This window comes from Cryptomeria japonica, chromosome 10 (assembly GCF_030272615.1).
Source record: "Cryptomeria japonica chromosome 10, Sugi_1.0, whole genome shotgun sequence".
In the NCBI taxonomy this organism is placed as follows: domain Eukaryota; kingdom Viridiplantae; phylum Streptophyta; class Pinopsida; order Cupressales; family Cupressaceae; genus Cryptomeria; species Cryptomeria japonica.
In genome coordinates this window covers 11,870,243-11,889,452 of record NC_081414.1, presented here as the reverse complement: position 1 = coordinate 11,889,452, position 19,210 = coordinate 11,870,243, and the positions used below count along the sequence as shown (strand labels likewise).

The 19,210-nt window shown below is 35.3% G+C and overlaps 1 protein-coding gene across 3 annotated transcripts in view; it reads right to left on the bottom strand.

Annotated features, from left to right (window-relative positions):
* LOC131069371 (translation factor GUF1 homolog, chloroplastic) overlaps positions 1-19,210 on the bottom strand; it is a 291,243-nt gene that overhangs the window by 149,535 nt on the left and 122,498 nt on the right. For all 3 annotated transcript variants that reach the window (XM_058004741.2, XM_058004742.2, XM_058004740.2), the window contains one exon: positions 9,756-9,852. In XM_058004741.2, the coding sequence (XP_057860724.2) occupies positions 9,756-9,852 (97 nt within the window). The remainder of the gene's footprint in view (positions 1-9,755; positions 9,853-19,210) is intronic.

The window sequence follows — 19,210 nt, the reverse complement described above, 5'->3', positions numbered from 1 at the left end:
TTGCAATATCAAAATCCATGTAAGTGTCACTCAGGTCATTATGGTTCAATTATACCATTATGCTTGTATAAACTTCCAACATATCAAAAGCTCAATGATGACAAACCAAAACAGAGCAAAAACAAGTAACTAAACAGGAATGACAACGACAGAATGAAGGTGATCATTTAGTTGCATATCATTTTAAACTTGCATTTAGTTGCATATCATTTTAAACTTGCAATTGGTTGCATATCATTTTAAAGCAAACTTGCATATCATACATATCATTTTCAAGATACATCTCACATCTCATTCATTAATGCAATACATCATCACATTTTCGCTCATCTCATCCAAAATCATACATTCACGGCATAATCGAAATCAAGAGCATTATTATCCTCAGCATCAAATCATCCTCATAGAATCTCATATCGAAACATAATGCATATCATTCATCTTTCATCATTGCATCCCTCGCATGCATATCTATCGCATTATCATGGAATCTTTCTTCACTTTCATATCTTCATCATTCTTCCAAACTATCATCTATCATGTCTTATACAGGATGTATCTTTCCTAAAACCAGACGTTTTGATCAGCTCTTATACAGGATATATCGTTCCTGAAACCAAACGTTTTGATCAGCTCTTATACAGTATATATCGTTCTTGAAACCAGACGTTTTGATCAGCTCTTATATAGGATATATCGTTCCTAAAACCAGACGCTTCGATCATCTATGTCTTATACAGATGGTATCATTCTCGAAACCAAACGCTTCGATCATCTTTGTCTTATACAGGCAGTATCATTCCCAAAACTAGACGATTAGATCATCCATGTCTTATACAGGAGGTGTCATTCCTGAAACCAAACTTGATCTCAAATCTTAATCTCAATCAAATCAATCTAATCAATCTTATCAAACCCATGCATGTCATCACTATCCACTCTTCTATCTTTCAAATAGCATTCTTCTTCTTTCGAGAGATCATTCATGCCTTTAGTGCACAAACGATCTCCCGAGGGGGCGTTATCATATCGAAACTCCAAATCAATTTCATATCAGTTTCATATCGACGTTAGTCTCATATCAACTTTTCATATCGACATTAGTCTCATATCAACTTTTCATATCAAATCAATTATTCATATCTGGGGCATCATATCGACATTTCGACACAAGCAGCATATCCGAAAAATTTTCTTTTAATCAACATGTGCACACACGTCACTTAAAAGAGGGGCAAAATGTAGATGTATAAAAATGACCACTTTCCTAAGTGAATATTTAATATTCATTTTAACCTCATTCCTCTATTTAATTAAATGAATTACTCAATTTATTTAATTAAGTTCACCTAAGCCTTTTTCTAACCTTTAATTAAATAAATCACTTTATTTAATTAATTCCCCTTTCTCCCCTTTTAATTAAATTTACATTTAATTAAATTGATCCTTGCAAGTAAATAAATCTAATTTATTTATTTAAATTCCCCACTTGTATTTATGCAAGTTGCATCTATTTTTGTTGAAATAAAATTTATTTTAATTAAAATTCCCCTCCATCCACTTGCAAAATCCTACATCTCCCACTTGCCTCTCTAAACCCCCTTCTAGATTCTTCTAATCACCTCTAATTTAGCCTAATCCATCTCCTAAATATTGTCACATCCCTAAGCAAAAGGAAGTCACTTCTCAAACCCTCAAAGTCTTCAATAACCATTAAAGGCTTTATGTCTTCAACAAGTTAACCTTCAAAGTCTTCATAACCATTAATGGTTAACTCAACCTTCTAGCATGATTAGAGACTTTCTCTCTAACTCAACCCTCATCTAACCCAAGGGTCTCATCAAGCATTCATGGCTTTAACCTTCGTTATCCCTTTAACCCTTGCACAAGAGTTTATCCCTTGGGTAAAAGCTTTATCCATTGGATAACCCTAACCTAACCTTAACCCTTACCTCCTAAGGTAACCATCATGTCTTCTCAAGCATTTAATGCTTCTTTCACCTCCTCTCAAGCAATCTTTTGTTGACAATTGTCACCATTTCATTTGTGAGAATTGTAAACATGGATTGATAACTTTCAATCCTGGCCCTTGTTAAGATTATCCAATCTTGACCATCCATTGCCCTATTTTTCCTATAAATAGAGCTTTCATTCTCTCATTTTGAGATATCCAATTTTCATGCATCTAATCTATAGTCATTTTACTAAGCATTTAGCCTCTCTTTGATAAAATCATCTTAAATAGCATTTTAGAAATAATTTTAAAAATCATAGCATATCCATGTTAGACTAGTATATATTGTTAGGATAGGATTACTAAGATTCATCATAACATCTTATCCATGCTAGTTTAAATCATCATAGATTCAATATCATACATATCTAGGAATGCATTCATGCTAAATTAATCAAACATCACTCATTCTTGGAGTTGTCATTCCTAAGTCACTTTTCTCAGTGATCTAAGAGCAAAGGCATTGACTTGAGGGATCCTGTGAGATAGAGAACAATGGAACACCCCTTGGGAAGTTGAGCTATTCAATATAACTCCATAACTTGCACCAAGAGTCCCATTGGTGTGTGGATCTTTTGGAAACTGAATTTTACGTTTCTTTACCACCACATTTCCCGCACACACCCTTCATTTGGCACCCATTCTTGAACTTGATTCTACTTTAACCCTGAGGAAGGAATTTCCAACACTTAGTCAATTTTTCACTTTAATGGAATTCTATCCTAAAGGAAGAAATTTCCAACACAGTCAATTTTTCACTTTCCTAGAATTATGTCCTGAAGGAAGGAATTTCCAACAGTCAATTTTTCACTTTCCTGGAATTCTGTCCTGACGGAAGGAATTTCCAACTCTTAGTCAATTTTTCACATTTTTCCAAGAATTGTCCACAACAATTAACATTAAATGAGAAGATGAACAATTTTCTACTTTCCTTTGGCTTCACACAATGTCATTATGATCCCATAGCATACAGTCAAAGACAAGTGGATGATCTTTTGATCCTTGTGTTGTATGTAGATGATTTGATTCTTACAAGCATTTCAACTTCCACGATCTAGTGACATTAGAGAGCATTGGGACAGAGCATTTCAACATGACAAATCTCAGCCTTCTACATTACTTTCTTAGTTTACACGTTATTCATTCTTCAGGTGGGATTTCCATTTTTCAGCAGAATTATGCTCTTGACATGCTTCAAAGATTTGGCTTGCTTAATTGCAAGCCTTCCCCCAAACCATTTCAGTCAGGTATCATATCATCTTCCAGTTGTTCTCCTTCAGCTGATATCACATTAAACATGCCATTTTTATATCACTTTCATATTTGGAATTGCTGAAGCTAACTGAAGGTAATTGAAACACTTCAATTGTTAAATTCTACATTTCAATTTAATAATTACTAATTTATTTTTTAAATTCATTTTTATTTTTTATTTTTTATTAGGTTGCTAAGACCCAATTTGCATCCAATACAATTGTCTTGTGGCAACTTGTATAGGTGCAGGAGACACTTTCTAGCATGGTTATTAGTCAAAGTTGGTTCATACTAAGGCAATCCAATACTAAAAGGGCAACAAATATGAAGCAAATGATCCTAGATGACACTTGGTGGGAACAAGTGGAATATCTTCTTAGTTTCACTAAGTCCGTCATGAGTATAATCTATTTTACTGACATGGATAAGCTATGTTTGGGAGAGGTGTACGGTGGCATTGACTTGATGATGGAGAAAAAGAAACCCATCATCGATGTAAAAGAGCAAGATCTTGAAGAAACTTTCTTCAAAGATGTGCAAACAATTTGTGTAGAGTGATGGAACAAAATGACCACCCCACTACATCTTCTTGCATTTGCATTGACTCCCAAATTTCATAGTGATGAACTTATTGCAATGCCATCAAGGGTGCCACTATACTAAGATATAGAAGTCGATGATGGGTGTAGGAAAGCACTTACAAAACTCTTCCTCGACGATTTACTTACAAGTGAGTTTGATGATTCTGTAGCCTCGAACAATCAAAGTGCTTCTGCTCTCTACGACAAGTATCAGAAGGATGCTTGTGCTTGGTGGTAACTCAAAGGCCATGCATCACCACATCTCCAAACTCTTGCAAGCAAACTTTTATCACAAGTTCCTTAATTTCTGTTGCACTCTCTAAATGTATATTGTTGCTCTCAATTGACTCTTGTTTTGTTCTTGGTTGATGACATGGAATTGAAAACATCAAGTCATCTTCAACTGGTACATCCATGAATTGTGTGAAGGAAAGGTGGTCACGTATCTTTTTAGGAAGAGAGCAATACTTATCATAATTGTTCATAACTGTATCATTGAATGTCTTGGCAGGAGACCTTCTCCTTGTACTTGTTGAAGGAGTTGTACCCTTAGACTGTCTGGAACTCCTTGAAGGTGTTTGTTCAAATTCTTTCCTTGCTTGTTTATTTCTAAACAACCCTGTCATGATGTCCAATTTGATACTCAACCAAACTAAACTCAAATCTGAATTAGAACTCTTGATCTTCACCCAACAGGCTAGCAAGATCAAAGCTCTGATACCACTGAAAGATCCCTAAATGGGTTCTTTGCTGCCCTGGATAAGTTTTAATTAATTAACTATCTTTCAGAGCCTTTTGGTGTTCTTAGAGACTAGACAGAAGATGTAGAAAGTGTTGTTTATTTTTTGGTAATGAGGATTGCAACCATTAACCAATAATAATATAGAATTCAACACAAAATTAGATATCAGCTTCTGATTTTATTGATGACAGCAGATTACATTCAACTTGGAGTGAAGATAAATTCACCAAAACAATTAGAAACATACCACGGATCCAGCGCTGGGGTTTGTTGTTGATTTGCTATCCAAAAACGGATACAGGCATGAGTTGAAGGTACAAGGGCAGTCCAGATGTACCAATACACTTATAGTACCTCCAAATGAATTACCAATAACAAATTGGGCCAAAAACCCAATTACCAGCTGGAAATCCAAATTCTGCCAGGCAAAATTATACAATTTTAGCCTTAAATCCTCACTGTTTTGCTCACCCTGATCTCAACTAAAGCCTGATGACTGTGATTTCATCTACACAGTCCTTGCTGATCCTAACAATGAAGTTAAGAATAAGAAATGGAGTTAAAACCCTCCATTTTATTTATTATCACTCCACAACCATCTGTAATGGTACGGCCCCCTTGGGAAACAGTACACCTGCCAAAAGAAATAAGTAATGCACTGAAATTGAATGTATTCTTGCTCAAATCTGATGTAATGACCTTGCTGCTAATGATTACTGAGTTTGCTTGTTGAAATGACCCTCAATATGCCTGAAACAAGCTTTTGATGTGTTCCACGTGCCTCCTGTAGAAGGGATTCCGTCCTCCTGAAGACCAAATCTGAGGTTTCCGTCTCAAACCTACTTGCTGTGGTAAATTGCAGACCTGCAACTTCCAAGTTCTTCACAAAATAATATATCATGAATCAAGAATACCTCTAAGGCTGAATACATGCATTCCTTACATTCCACGTGGGATGTACCTGCTGCAAATGGCGGCCCTAAGGCTACAAGGATCACGCCCAAGCTGAAGAATCAATCTGCCACGCTGAAACCCTTACTCTACAGCCTAAATCCACAATGAAGAATGGCGTACTCAATCTCTGTCAACTATGCACTCTGCCTGAAGAATCCAATGCTAATAACTGCTGAGGGCTACGTCCCAGCCAGTCCAGATCTTGGGGTTTGTATCCCAGATGAAGAATCACTCACTCAGAGCAAATTCACAAAATAAGTTTGATTGTGTAAAATGATAATGAACAATTAGGTCTTCATCTCCTTATATCTCCTTTCCTTTCCAAGTCAAACCCTAAAAGGGAGTAAAGTTGAAGGTGAGAATCATGTAGCAAAGTTCAAGACCTTTCCAACGAGCTATAACATAGGCATATCAACCCAGATGAAGCCAGAAACCCCTTATTACTCCGAAATGACTAAATACATAGCCTTATTTTAATTTATTTAATCGCTAACTTAGGAAATATTTAAATATATTAAAATATCTCCAGATATCCAATAACAACCCAAAATAACCAAACAATCATGAATATATCTTTGTCACCTATCTATGACCGATGCCGGAAAAGCTGAGCTAACTAGCAGTCCCATCCCTAAAATCTAGGGATGCTCCTAGAAACTAGGAAACACACCCAATCTTCCTGGAACTGAAACCATAGTATGGTCCCATGGAACCTCAAATATGGAAACTGCCACAACCTCCTAAAAGGTAGGGAATCTCCCTAAAGAGTAGGAACCTCCCTTCAAACACCTGTAACTGCTCTAAAGGATCCTGCTTTGCTCCTTGGTCCCCCATGTGGTCATTCAGTCAACTGTCAGTTCTCCCTAAAAAATAGGAGATCTCGTCCGAAGGTCCGAAACGGCTCACAGAGCCCCTGCAAAGCTCCATGACCCTCAGAATGAGTCCCCTAACCATGTCGCTGACCTATGGGAACTCGAATGGTAGGTCAACCCCTACTCATCTCATGTCACCTAGAAAAGGGGACATTACAAATTTGTGTAGAGTGGTGGAACAAAATGACCACCCCACTACATCTTCTTGCATTTGCGTTGACTCCCAAATTTCATAGTGATAAACTTATTGCAATGCCATCAAGGGTGCCACTATACTAAGATATAGAAGTCGATGATGGGTGTAGGAAAGCACTTACAAAACTCTTCCTCGATGATTTACTTACAAGTGAATTTGATGATTGTGTAGCCTCGAACAATCAAAGTGCTTCTGCTCTCTACGACAAGTATCGGAAGGATGCTCGTGCTTGGTGGTAACTCAAAGGCCATGCATTACCACATCTCCAAACTCTTGCAAGCAAACTTTTATCACAAGTTCCGTAATTTTTATTGCACTCTCTAAATTTATATTGTTAACTATTTTAAAAATAATAAAAATTATTAACTTCAACTTTGAGTTTTATTTACAATTTATAATTGTAACCCTCTCATTTTGTTTCAATAGGTTGCTAGTTCCTCTTCATTTGACCAAAATTGGAGTACATACTCCTTTATCCACTCAATGAAATACAACCAATTGGCAGCAAGAAAGGTGGAAGAGTTAGTATATGTGCATTCCCATTTATGCCTTCTTAATCGTAGGCATAATGAGTACAAAAAAGGAGTGAAGTTGTGGCATGTAGATCCAAAGTGAACTCATTTGGATTTTTCAGCTGCCACACAATCTTTACTTTCTATGGAGTCGGATACCCAACGTGCTTCTAGTGCAAGTGGCAATGGAGTTACATGTGGTTCTACTAATCCACCTACATCATCTAATCTCAATGATGATGTTGATGTTGATCTTCATCATGATCCATACAATGCTGATTACTAATTGTATTATTTTATTGTTGAACCAATGAACAATACATTCAATATATCATAAGTTTTGTTTAGCATATGCATGATATGTGGTATGTTAAATTTAATTCTTGTTTTTACTTTTTAGGCTGCAAAGGTGCATATATTTAGATTTTTATGTGTTTTCTTGTACAAACATACCCAACACCCAAAAAAAACTGGCATACTGGCATACCATACCCACAGACCCATACCCAATCTAACAACTTAGGTTAATGACAGTCTTTGTTGCTCTCTAATTAAATCCAAAATTGGTTTAGTACCTAATGGATAATTCATGTATGTAATGTCCCTGCTAGTTAGAGATCATTAACCTGTAAAACAGATTGTTAGAACATAACAAACATATATATACATATATAAGTAATCTAGATTGCAATCTAACTTCAATGCTCAATTTAACATAATCATAATTCTCATCTAAAAAAAAAGATACAATGCCATACGTAAGTATGTCCTTAGGCGGCCGTGAGGCTCACCCTCTTGGAACCCCTTGGTCCCAAGCCCTCCAAGAAATCGAAGTTGAATTCGAATCCTGTCTTGGGTGTAACCTCTTACACCCAAGCCCTCCAAGGAAGACCCTTGCCTTTCCTTGCCTTGGGTGATGCCTTCATCATCCAAGTCCTTAGAGGGGATCGGCCCGACCTTTGAGTCCTGTCTTGGGTATAACCTCTTACACCCGAGCCAGCCAAGGAAGACCCTTGCCTTTCCTTGTCTTGGGTGATGCCTCCATCATCCAAGTCCTCAAAGGGGATTGACCCGATCCTTCTCTTCTTGGTTGAGTTTCAGTCAACCAAGTCATATCACATTTTCAGTTCATAAACTTTCCTTGTGTTACATGAATTCTTAATGTATTCTTTAAATTAACATATACATATACCAATATGATTAACCATCCTTTACATATGCAATATATTCCCTAAAATACCTTGTATTCATAATCCTTTAATATGCAAACTTATGTCACAACATTTACAAGATTATATCTTAACCCTATTTTTATGACTAGTGAATACTATACGTTAAGATGTGTATTAATATTTACTAGACCACCATTAACATTACCTATCAATGGACTTTACCCATTACCCGATGTTCATTAATTAATATTAACAAGTATTAATGAGCTTTTACCCTTAATGCCACCTATTAATACTAGTAATACGAACCTATCATATATTATACCTATTATTTAATAAGGAGGAATTCTTACCTTGCAACCTGATTACCTTCTTTCTTTTCCCCCCGTAGTCCGCTTCCTCCCTTTCTGCCTTTAAGCTTGATCGCTGCCTCCTCTTTATAACCCGTGAGGGGTTGTGCCCCTCCACGGGCCCCCTTCCGCATGAAGGGGTTCAGAGGTAACCGCAGCCTAGGCTGGGGTTACCTACGCACCACTTCGTGCGGAGGTAACCCAGCCTGTTTGGGACTGCCTCATTTCCCTTTTATTAAGTTATTAAATATTAATATATAAATTACAATTTATTTCTTTTTAATATATTAAATGTTAATTACATTTCATACAATATTTTATTCCTTTTTAATATATTAAATGTTAAATACATTTCATACAATATTTTATTTCTTTTTAATATACTAAATATTAATTGTATTTCTTTTTAAATATATAGAAATATTATGTATAATTTCCTTTTTAAATATATCCATTTCTTTTAAATATATTCGATAATGTATATAAAAATATATTTAAATACCTTTCCATTGAAATGTTAGTTATTAAATAACATTCCCTTTATAAAAACAAAATAAATATATTTCCTTTGGAATATTTATGTTAATTTATTCCTTTACAATGTCCTTATCCCCGCAAGTGATTCTACATCTTGTGATGTCGTAGGGTTATCACAATGTATAAGTTGAAATCAAAATTAAATTGGCACTAATGTTATGTTGGATATCTGCATGCGTCTATTTATTTTCCTCTAAAAATATCAAAATCCAAGAGCACTTTGATTCTAGGATAACAAATCTTAAATTATCTGAAGCAAGCTGCAATCAAGGGCTATATACCAATCTACTACAATCAGCCTTGACATGTATCAAAGAAAATAACCACTGTATAAAACAAAAGAGACGATATAATTAAATGTAGGCGTTATGTAGCTATTTGACGCAATTCCTCCAAAAAAAAAAATATTCTTACAAGACAATAAAAAATACAATGAAACACATTCATGCATAAGCTCACATAAAGCATGAAACTCAATCAAACAACTCTGTGAACATTCATTTCATTAGGTAGTTCTAATCACAAAATGACTTGAACGTCCAATTATTTGACTGATCCATTAACATCATACCTTTTCACTAGCCATAAATAACACTTTGTCACCCTTCTTAACAGTTCCATCAACAACACGAAAATATGCAATCACTCCTCTATATGCATCATAGTAGCTGTTGGACACCATTCAAAAAAATATATATATTCATCAATGAGATTATACTTGATTCTTTAACTATCCATAATTTTCTATCAAATGATGAATAAAAAGACTATTAGCTTACAAGCAAACATTGGAAACCAACATGCGACTCATAAACAAAGAATAATGATCACCAAGTATCCATATCTCTAAATAAGATAGTCAATGACATCTTTGTTATTTCTTCAAGCTAAATCCACCTACTCATCAGGTTCAAGACAAAGAAAGATGTAGCTTGTATGCAGGTAGATTTCAAAGATACACAAATCAGACTACATACAGCTAAGCAATTAGACAGTCTGGTTTGCCGATATAAATGATACACAGTAATTGAAATACTAAACTCACGAAAAGTGATGGTATAGATCAGAGTTTCGATTGAAAGTATCAAGCTAGAACCAGACATATGCGAACCTATTATGAGGAGTCCCCAGTCTTCAAAATATATAGTCAAGGTCTTTAATCAACTTTGACTTAGATTATTTACTGATAACAAAATGCTTCGTATTTCAGGACAACCCATATCTCTTTAAAAGCAAATTCAGAAGTTCTTTGTTATTTGTTCATTCTGAAACTAATTATTCACCAGGTTCTGGGAATCTAACCTATGCAAGTAGCTTTCAATGGTATGTAAATATAACCACATACAACTAATGGGTTTGGGATAATTTTGTTTCAAATCAATATGTTTGATGCACAATCATTGTAATAGGAAGCTCACAACAATGATACCATAGATTAGAATGTATATAATAATAGTATAGCAAAATCAACTTCTATAAAATCACTTTTGAGGATTCCTTTAGTCTTCAAAATACATAATCAAAGTTCAAACTATTAAACTAACTGCAGCCCAACTTAACTGTGAAAACTAAAATTCTTCCAATATCCTTCCCACTTCTAAACAATGTTCACTGTTCATCTTGTTTGCCACAATTTCAGATCAGTTATAACTCATGCCCTTAGAAATGTCCTAACTATGTGTTGTCCATCAGAATAGCATTTCATAATTCTTTCCATTAAAAATAATAGAGCCAATAAGAAAATCTACAAACTCAGGAAACTGAAAAAACAGTTTTGTGACTGAACATGCATCTCCCAAGCAATTATAGATCTGATGTGAAATTGTACGTGAGAGGGGGAAAGGGAGAAAAATGATTTCAATAAAACCAGCAGTTCTCATCTTTCAAAAGGTCTTCTTTGTTTCTCTGTTTTCTAATTTCTTGCACCACTGATTTTTATGAGTTCTCGTATTAAAATCATGTGGCATAGAAAATGTAATGTATGAAAGATGCCAACTAGTAGATGGCTCAATTCTGATTTGTTTTGTTTCAAAATCAATCTTTGAGCAGCGAATTGAAGCTTTGGAGTTTTCTTGAGGAAGTTTGAGTGTAATGCGTTTTGGGGGATTTTTAGATGATAGAATGTATAATGCAATTTGTAAATGCAAGCAATAACAAATGAAAACTACTGAAACTAAATTTCAGAATGTCTGATTTATTAACAGCAATTAACATATGCAAAGAATTAATGAATTTCAACACTAGATTGCCAAATTTGGCCTACCAGTGATCCAACGCCTTGCCTGGAGGCTTCTTATTTGTCTTTATTGAATGAAAATCCTGCTACAGAAGCTTCCAAAGTGCACCAACTGCTCCAACATGTTTTATTCTTCTAAACAATAATTATCAAAAACAATTGAATGAATAACTGACAATCCTGAAGCTTATTCTGAAATCTTGCCAGGACAGATCACCAACTTGACCAAATTTTCCCCCCTAATTCGCTGATGTAGCTCCAGTATGATGCAATTCTTCCAAACAAACCCTTGACTTCCTCTTATAAGCTGCTGACAATGAATTCTGAGCAATAAATCTGAATTGAAACCCTTCCAATTATTTCTTTCGCATCCACATGTAAGATGAAATGGTACGGCCAGGTCTAGGAAGTACGGCTGGCCCAAAAATGCACAAATTTCATTAAATTCAGTCTGCTTTCCACCCAGATCTGTCAATCAGACTCCTATGATGTTGCTGCTACCAATCAAATGCCTAGTTCGAACCTCTTGAGGACCAAATATAATCTTTTATGCAGATCGATTGATGGTTGATGAAAGGGTTTTCATCCTATCATCAAGAAATTGGAGGATTCCATCCTCAATCTTGCTCCAGCTCTCTGCAAAATCGATGCAGACCTGAAAAGTATTTTTTCTTCAAAATTAAACACACACCAATAATGCCCAAAATGAACGTACAAAGTCTTTTATCTATCCAAACCCAAATCAAACTTCCTAGAGGCATCTTTTGAAGATTCCTTGGAATCTTTCTCTCCCATAAAGTGGCGCCATCTTGAAGGGGGGGTCTCGTCATGTGAAATTAACCACCTTTTAAGTTATTAAACCTCCTAGGAAAAAGTGCAATGTAAATTTTAATATAAAGTTACTTGTTCCCAAAATGAAGTAACTTATAAAGTCACTTTTATTAACTTTTTCTAAATTTAGAAAAAGTAACTTTACAACATAATATTATAAAGTTTTATTATAAATGGCTCACCAAAGCAAAATTTGACTAAGTATTAGTCCCCTTTGGCTAACCAATCATCCCCCTAGACTGTGAATTCGCCTGCGGAGATGGATGTCAGGCAATCTATGCATCTGGATAGCAACTAGAGAAGTGGGGACATTACAATGTATTACAACAGTATGCCTTTATAATGTGAATGTGACATTGTAATGTCCCCATTTTTAGCTATTTTGGTTTGCAAGCTTTTGTCTAACAACTATTTTGATTGAAACAGCTTGGTGTTTATGAGGGAGCTCCATGGTTCTTCGAGTAAGGAGGTTATGTTCTGCAGGGATGTTTGTTATTGGTAGTGAGCTTAGTTGGTCTTGAGGACTCCTCTGGCACTTTTTGAAGTGAATTCCGGCTTCTTGTGTGCTCTCCAAGATTCCTGGAGAGAGTGTCAATTTATAGAAAGAGATTCAGTTGACCCTGGTATCCATTATTCATCATCGGTATCATTCCAATATGGTCAAATTGTAATTTCAATGCTATCTAGACTTTTCCACAACTTATGTGAATTATTGGGCTTTAATTTAATTATTTCACTAAGGTTACATAATGTTATAAAATAATTTGAAAAGCAACTTAGTGTTATAGCTCAATGGAAAGAGAACTAAAAGTTTTAAAACATGGATGCTTGGAAAGGGGACCTTGCATATCAAATACGTTTTAAAGGGAAGGGGGGATATTTTATTTAAAATGCGAATTTTAAAAGTATATCTTTTAGAAAGTTCAACAGAAAAAGTGAAAAAGGAGATTTTGCGATCTCATTTGGGTATACAGATCATTTTATTTCCTCTAGTGAAACCCTTGTGATTCTATGGGATAGAATTTGGTTTATCTCAACCTTCTTGAGAACAAAAGCCTATTGGACAAGATTAGTCAAGGCAGTGAGAAATCCTCCCTAATAATACTTTGTGATTCATTCAAAGTCACAATTTGAGCAGAAATATTTGTAGGTATGACTGAAGTTTATGTGTGAAGTCTTATTATTGATATTTTTGAAGTTTGGTAATACCGGAAGACAAATATGGAGGCCATGATGGAAATTGACATCAAGAGCTAAAGGACAAATATCTTAGTGATTTGGGCAATTACTTCTTCATTTGAGGAGTACTGAAATCTGACTCATTGGGTGTTGAAATAAATATCTCTCCAAATGGTCACCATTTTGAATGCACATTCAAGACGTGGAGGTCTCTTTCATCTTGGTCAATTTACCATAATGGCTAGCATGAGAGTTTAAAGGCTCGTCGAAGGTCTTTTATCAGTTTTCACCTATGTTACCTGGAGTTTCCAGGACAGGGGGACGGGGAAACGGTTTTCCAGGACGTTTTTCTTTTTGCTCGAAGCAGGGGACGGCTAGTTATATATATATATATGAAGAATGAAATTTAATAATAGCAAGTAGCAACATAATAACATTGAGAAGATAAATAATTAAATATTACCTTAGGTTAGGATTGTCTTTCCAAATGTATCTGCATTCAAAATGGAACTTTACTTCTTAGTAAAAAAATGTGAATACTGGTGAACTTTATTTGTGCTTTTTTTATTCGCCAATAGAAATAAATACAAGATTTGTCATTTTTTATCCATTTCCTATTTGTAAATAAGAAAACTTTTATCCATCTGTGGTCGAGAGCCTATTTTCACCTATTCGTCATATGCCAAATGGTGAAGCCCCGACTTATTGTGCCATTGGTGGTTTGTTTTTTCTTTTTACTTATGCGTAATTGTCCCATATAATATCGATATATTATATCAATATCATATTATATGACATCACCGGTGATAATAATAAAGCTAATAAACTTATTCACTTTTCTACAGACTATAGATTATAAATTATAATTTATTAATTTGTAATTTTTAAATTATAAAATTATTATAATATTTATTATGTATGAATAATTATTAATAAATATTATAATATTATATAAGCGAATTTTTTATTTTTTTTTTAAATTACTTTAACAATTAGGGATCCAAAAAAAAATTTTAAATTAATTGCTCTTAAAATAATAATAATTCTTTTAATTTTTCTTTTATTAATTTTTTTTATTGTTGTATGAGCCAGAAATGGCTAGCCATCCCTGGGACGGCTAAGGGACAGCTTGGGCATCCCCTACCACCCCGGGGACAGTCAACTGTCCCCGAGGAAAATGTTGAGCCTCCCCAAGTTTCCAAGATGATTTCCGGAAATTTTCGGGGATCGGGTGTACTGTCCCTACTAGTTAGAGATCATTGTCCTACAAAACAGATTGTTAGAACACAACAAAATGTATACATAACTAATCTAATTTGCAATTAAAGTTCAATTACTTGATTAACACTAATTTCAATTCCTAAAAACGATAAGAGTGCAGCACTGGGACATGTCCTTAGGCGGCCGTGGAGCTCGCCTTCTTGGAACCCATCTTGGTTCCAAGCCATATCAGGAAATTGAAGGTTAATTCGATTCCTGTCTTGGATGTAATTTCTTACACCCAATCCATCCAGGGAATCGAAGGTCAATTCGATCCCTGTCTTGGACGTAATTTCTTACACCCAAGCCATCCAAGGAATCGAAGGTTAATTCGATCCCTGTCTTGGACGTAATTTCTTACACCCAAGCCATCCAGGAAATCGAAGGTTAATTGATTCCTGTCTTGGATGTAATTTCTTACACCCAAACCATACCAAGGAAGACCATCATATCTGATCAATTCCTTGCCTTGGATGATGCATCTCATCATCCAAGTCTACCAGAGAGGACCAGCTAGATCCGTCTCTTCTTGGATGAACTTTGTCAACCAAGCCATACATATATGCATATAGATATTCAGTATATACTGCCTACCAGGGATTATCATAATCCGTCCATTAGGCTAAGGGCATTTCCTCCCTATAGCCTCCATCATATAATCACATTAATATTACATTTTACAATTCATTACTGTTTTTCATTCCATAATTTACGTCCTCATTTACATATTCTTTAATCTTTCTAATGATCCTAAATATACATACATATTCTACATAGATACCTATCTTAATTGCTGCACTCATATAAGTAATCATTAGAGATATATGTATTCATAAAAATGCAATAATATATATGTGTGTGTGTGGCACACACGTCCACACACGTATATACCTTAAGACTTCTTAACCTCTCTTACTTGTACGCAGATCGTAGCCTGCAGTTGGAGTTCGCACTGTAGATGTCGCCTGTAGATTGGGAGTTCGCCATCAGCCTCAAGTCCCTTTCTTTCGTCCCCTAAATCTGATCTGAATAGTCTTTGGTTGCTTTTTCCTAATATAAATTTATGTTCATGCAATTATGATGTTGTTCCTGATACAGTTTCCTACAACCATGCAGTCTCTTTCCTTGCAACGGAAGGGGTATTCCTCTCCTCTTATCCAACTCTCCCTTGGTTCATAGGAGTACTATACAGATACAGGAAATAACTTTCCCCATTCCCCCTCCCCTTTTCTCGAAATGAGTTTGAATATCTTCTTATATGTTGCAATGGGAATGACAAGTCATGTCCATTCACCATTGCCTCCCTTCCTCATACCAATCACACCTCTTCAAGATGATTATGCTTATCGATTAGACTTCCTAATCAATGTCCAATAAGTGATCTGGCTGTTTGAAATTAAATGTCATTTTATATCCCATAATTAATCTTCTTAATAATTGATGCTTGCTAAACAGTTTCGTGTCATCCCACACTTGCTGACCATTGATTATATCATTGATAATATTTACGTATCAGTTAATTGATTATATCACTGAAATTCTGATAGGTCTTGTCCCTGGCTAGGTTTTCGAGCGAATTTTCCTTTTTAGGCCTTGTGAAGATCAAACAAATGTTGCTAAGTTGAGAAGTGGATTCAAAATGAGGGAGTCTAGATGAGTTGAAGTGAAGAAAGTGAAATTGAGTGTGAATAAGCAAGCAAAGGTGAATTTCGCTCCTGACCCTTCCAAAGGGTCCAAAGCGAAATTCACAAAAAGTCATGTTCTCCTCCAAGATAATATTGAGCCAAGCCAGTGATCAAGGTGAATGGACCTTGGAGATTACCTTAGAGAAGGTTATCAATCAAACAAAGGTGAGTTTTGACCTAAAGAAGGAATTTCGCTCCTGACCCTTCCAAAGGGTCGAGAGCGAAATTCCCATTATCACCTAATTTGCCCATGTGAGAAGCTAAAAGGATGGATCCCTAGGCTTTGTTGGACTAAAACAAGCATATGCTCACCTTCCAGAGGATTTTGGAGTGAAAAAATGGGGTAATTAAGGCCTAATCAAGAAAATTGCTCCTGACCCTTCCAAAGGGTCCAGGGCGAAATCCTTGAGGAAGCCTATTCTTCACCTTGTTTGGGCTAAGACAAAGACAAGTTGCAAAATTATGATGATAAGAGCATAAGTGATGACAAATCAAGGTTGTGAAGATGTTGATTAATGGAGTAAATATAACTAAGTGAGAATAATCAAACAAGCCTCCTTGGGATTACCTAAACTATTAATGTTTGTAGCTTGAGTCGAATGATCATTTAGAATACATATAATATATGTTGATTAATAATAATAATATATTATTATGTTATATTATTATATTATTATTAATCATATAAAATTTAATATTCAATATTAATCTATTATATTATTCTAAATTAATAATTGATTGATGAAACATTATAATATTGATTAAATTATTATAATTAAAGGAGAGACATGTCTGTTCAAGGACATGCCTCTCCAAAGGAATATATATAGTATAATGTTATTCAATTTGAGAACACATAGAATTCCAAGAATGCAAGTATCAGATTGAATCAGATATATACATTAAAATACATCCAATAAAACCTGGAAAAATCAACATGGTATCAGAGCTCAAGCCTGTGAAGTTTAATTTGGAGGTTGGAGAGGGTTGGAGAATTCAGTTTTTTTTAGAATTTTCAGTCTGAAATATGCCATTGCACGGCCCTTGGTTGGCCTCAAAATGAGGACTATAATATATGGATGGAAAGATCTGTGTTTCTAGTTTTCAAATATGTTTATCTCATTAAATTTGATTCAGTTTTGTGCAAGATATGACAACTTTGGTGCAGGTCACTTGAAACCCTACCTAGGGTTGGCAGTTTTGGGAAAAATGTCATAACTTCTGTTTTAACTGTTGGATCTGGCTATAACTTGGAGGAAATGTTTGTAAATAGATTTTCTAACATTTCACCGAAGAGATTGGATAAATTTGGTAAATTGCAAAAGTTATTAACGACTGTGTGTGGTAGATCATAATGAAAGTGTTGATCAAAATTATGAAAATGTTCTACATCATTCAAAGGGAATTATGATGAGAGATGATTCATGCATGATATTTCTTATATGGGCTCACCTTATGAAAGGAAATGTTTTAAACTTAAGATAAGTATTCCATGTTTTATTAAGGCACATGAATTATTGAGTTTGTAATTTATGCTATAATATTGGCTAGTAAAATCTTGTATGCTTCTATCATTGGTATTTCTGTTCGAGATAATTTAGTTTATGAGCTATTTGTAATCTCTCTATGACATACCTTCAGGACGAAAGCACAATAAAATTGAATTAAAGGGAGAAATAAATTGATTCTTATAAACGAAATTATGGTTGATATCAGATTCAAAGGGAGTCTAATATGTCATCAGAAGTAACCTTAGACAAGGAGGTCTGATGGTTGATATCAGATTCAGAGGGAGTCTAATATTTCATTAGAAGTAACCTTAGACAAGGAGGTCAGATGGTTGATATCAAATTCAAAGGGAGTCTAATATTTCATCAGAAGTAACCTTAGACAAGGAGGTCAGATGGTTGATATCAGATTCAGAGGGAGTCTAATATTTCATCAGAAGTAATCTTAGACAAGGAGGTCAGATGGTTGATATCAGATTCAAAGGGAGTCTAACATTTCATCAGAAGCAACCTTAGACAAGGAGGTCAGATGGTTGATATCAGATTCAGAGGGAGTCTCTGAGGGAGTTTAATATTTCATCAGAAGTAACCTTAGACAAGGAGGTCAAATGGTTGATATCAGATTCAGAGGGAGTCTAATATTTCATTAGAAGTAACCTTAGACAAGGAGGTCAGATGGTTGATATCAGATTCAAAGGGAGTCTAACATTTCATCAGAAGCAACCTTAGACAAGGAGGTCAGATGGTTGATATCAAATTCAGAGGGAGTCTAATATTTCATCAGAAGGAACCTTAGACAAGGAGGTCAGATGGTTGATATCAGATTCAGAGGGAGTCTAATATTTCATCAGAAGTAGCCTTAGACAAGGAGGTCAGATGGTTGATATCAGATTTTGAGGGAGACTAACATTTCATCAGAAGCAACCTTAGACAAGGAGGTCAGAAGGTTGATATCAGAGGGAGCCACACCATCATGAAAATATGCTTAATGCATTCTTCTCTGTGAGAGATAAGTTTGAGGAGCAAGCCCTTGTTAATACACTCTTCTCTGTGAGGGAGAAGTTTGAGGTGAAGGCCCCTGTTCCACCCTTTGGGAGTAGTCATGGTGAATGTCATGATGAGATGAAAACATCACGTTGAGCAACTCTGTGATGGGCACTTGTGTTCATACTCCATATGCATTCTCATACATGGGAGTAGCCATGATGGATATCATCATGTTGAGTACCATGATGAATCGTGTTCCACTCTCTAGGAGTAGCCATGGTGGATGTTATTTCATGACTATATTATTAACAAGGATTCCTCCCTAGCTAAGAGGGAGTGT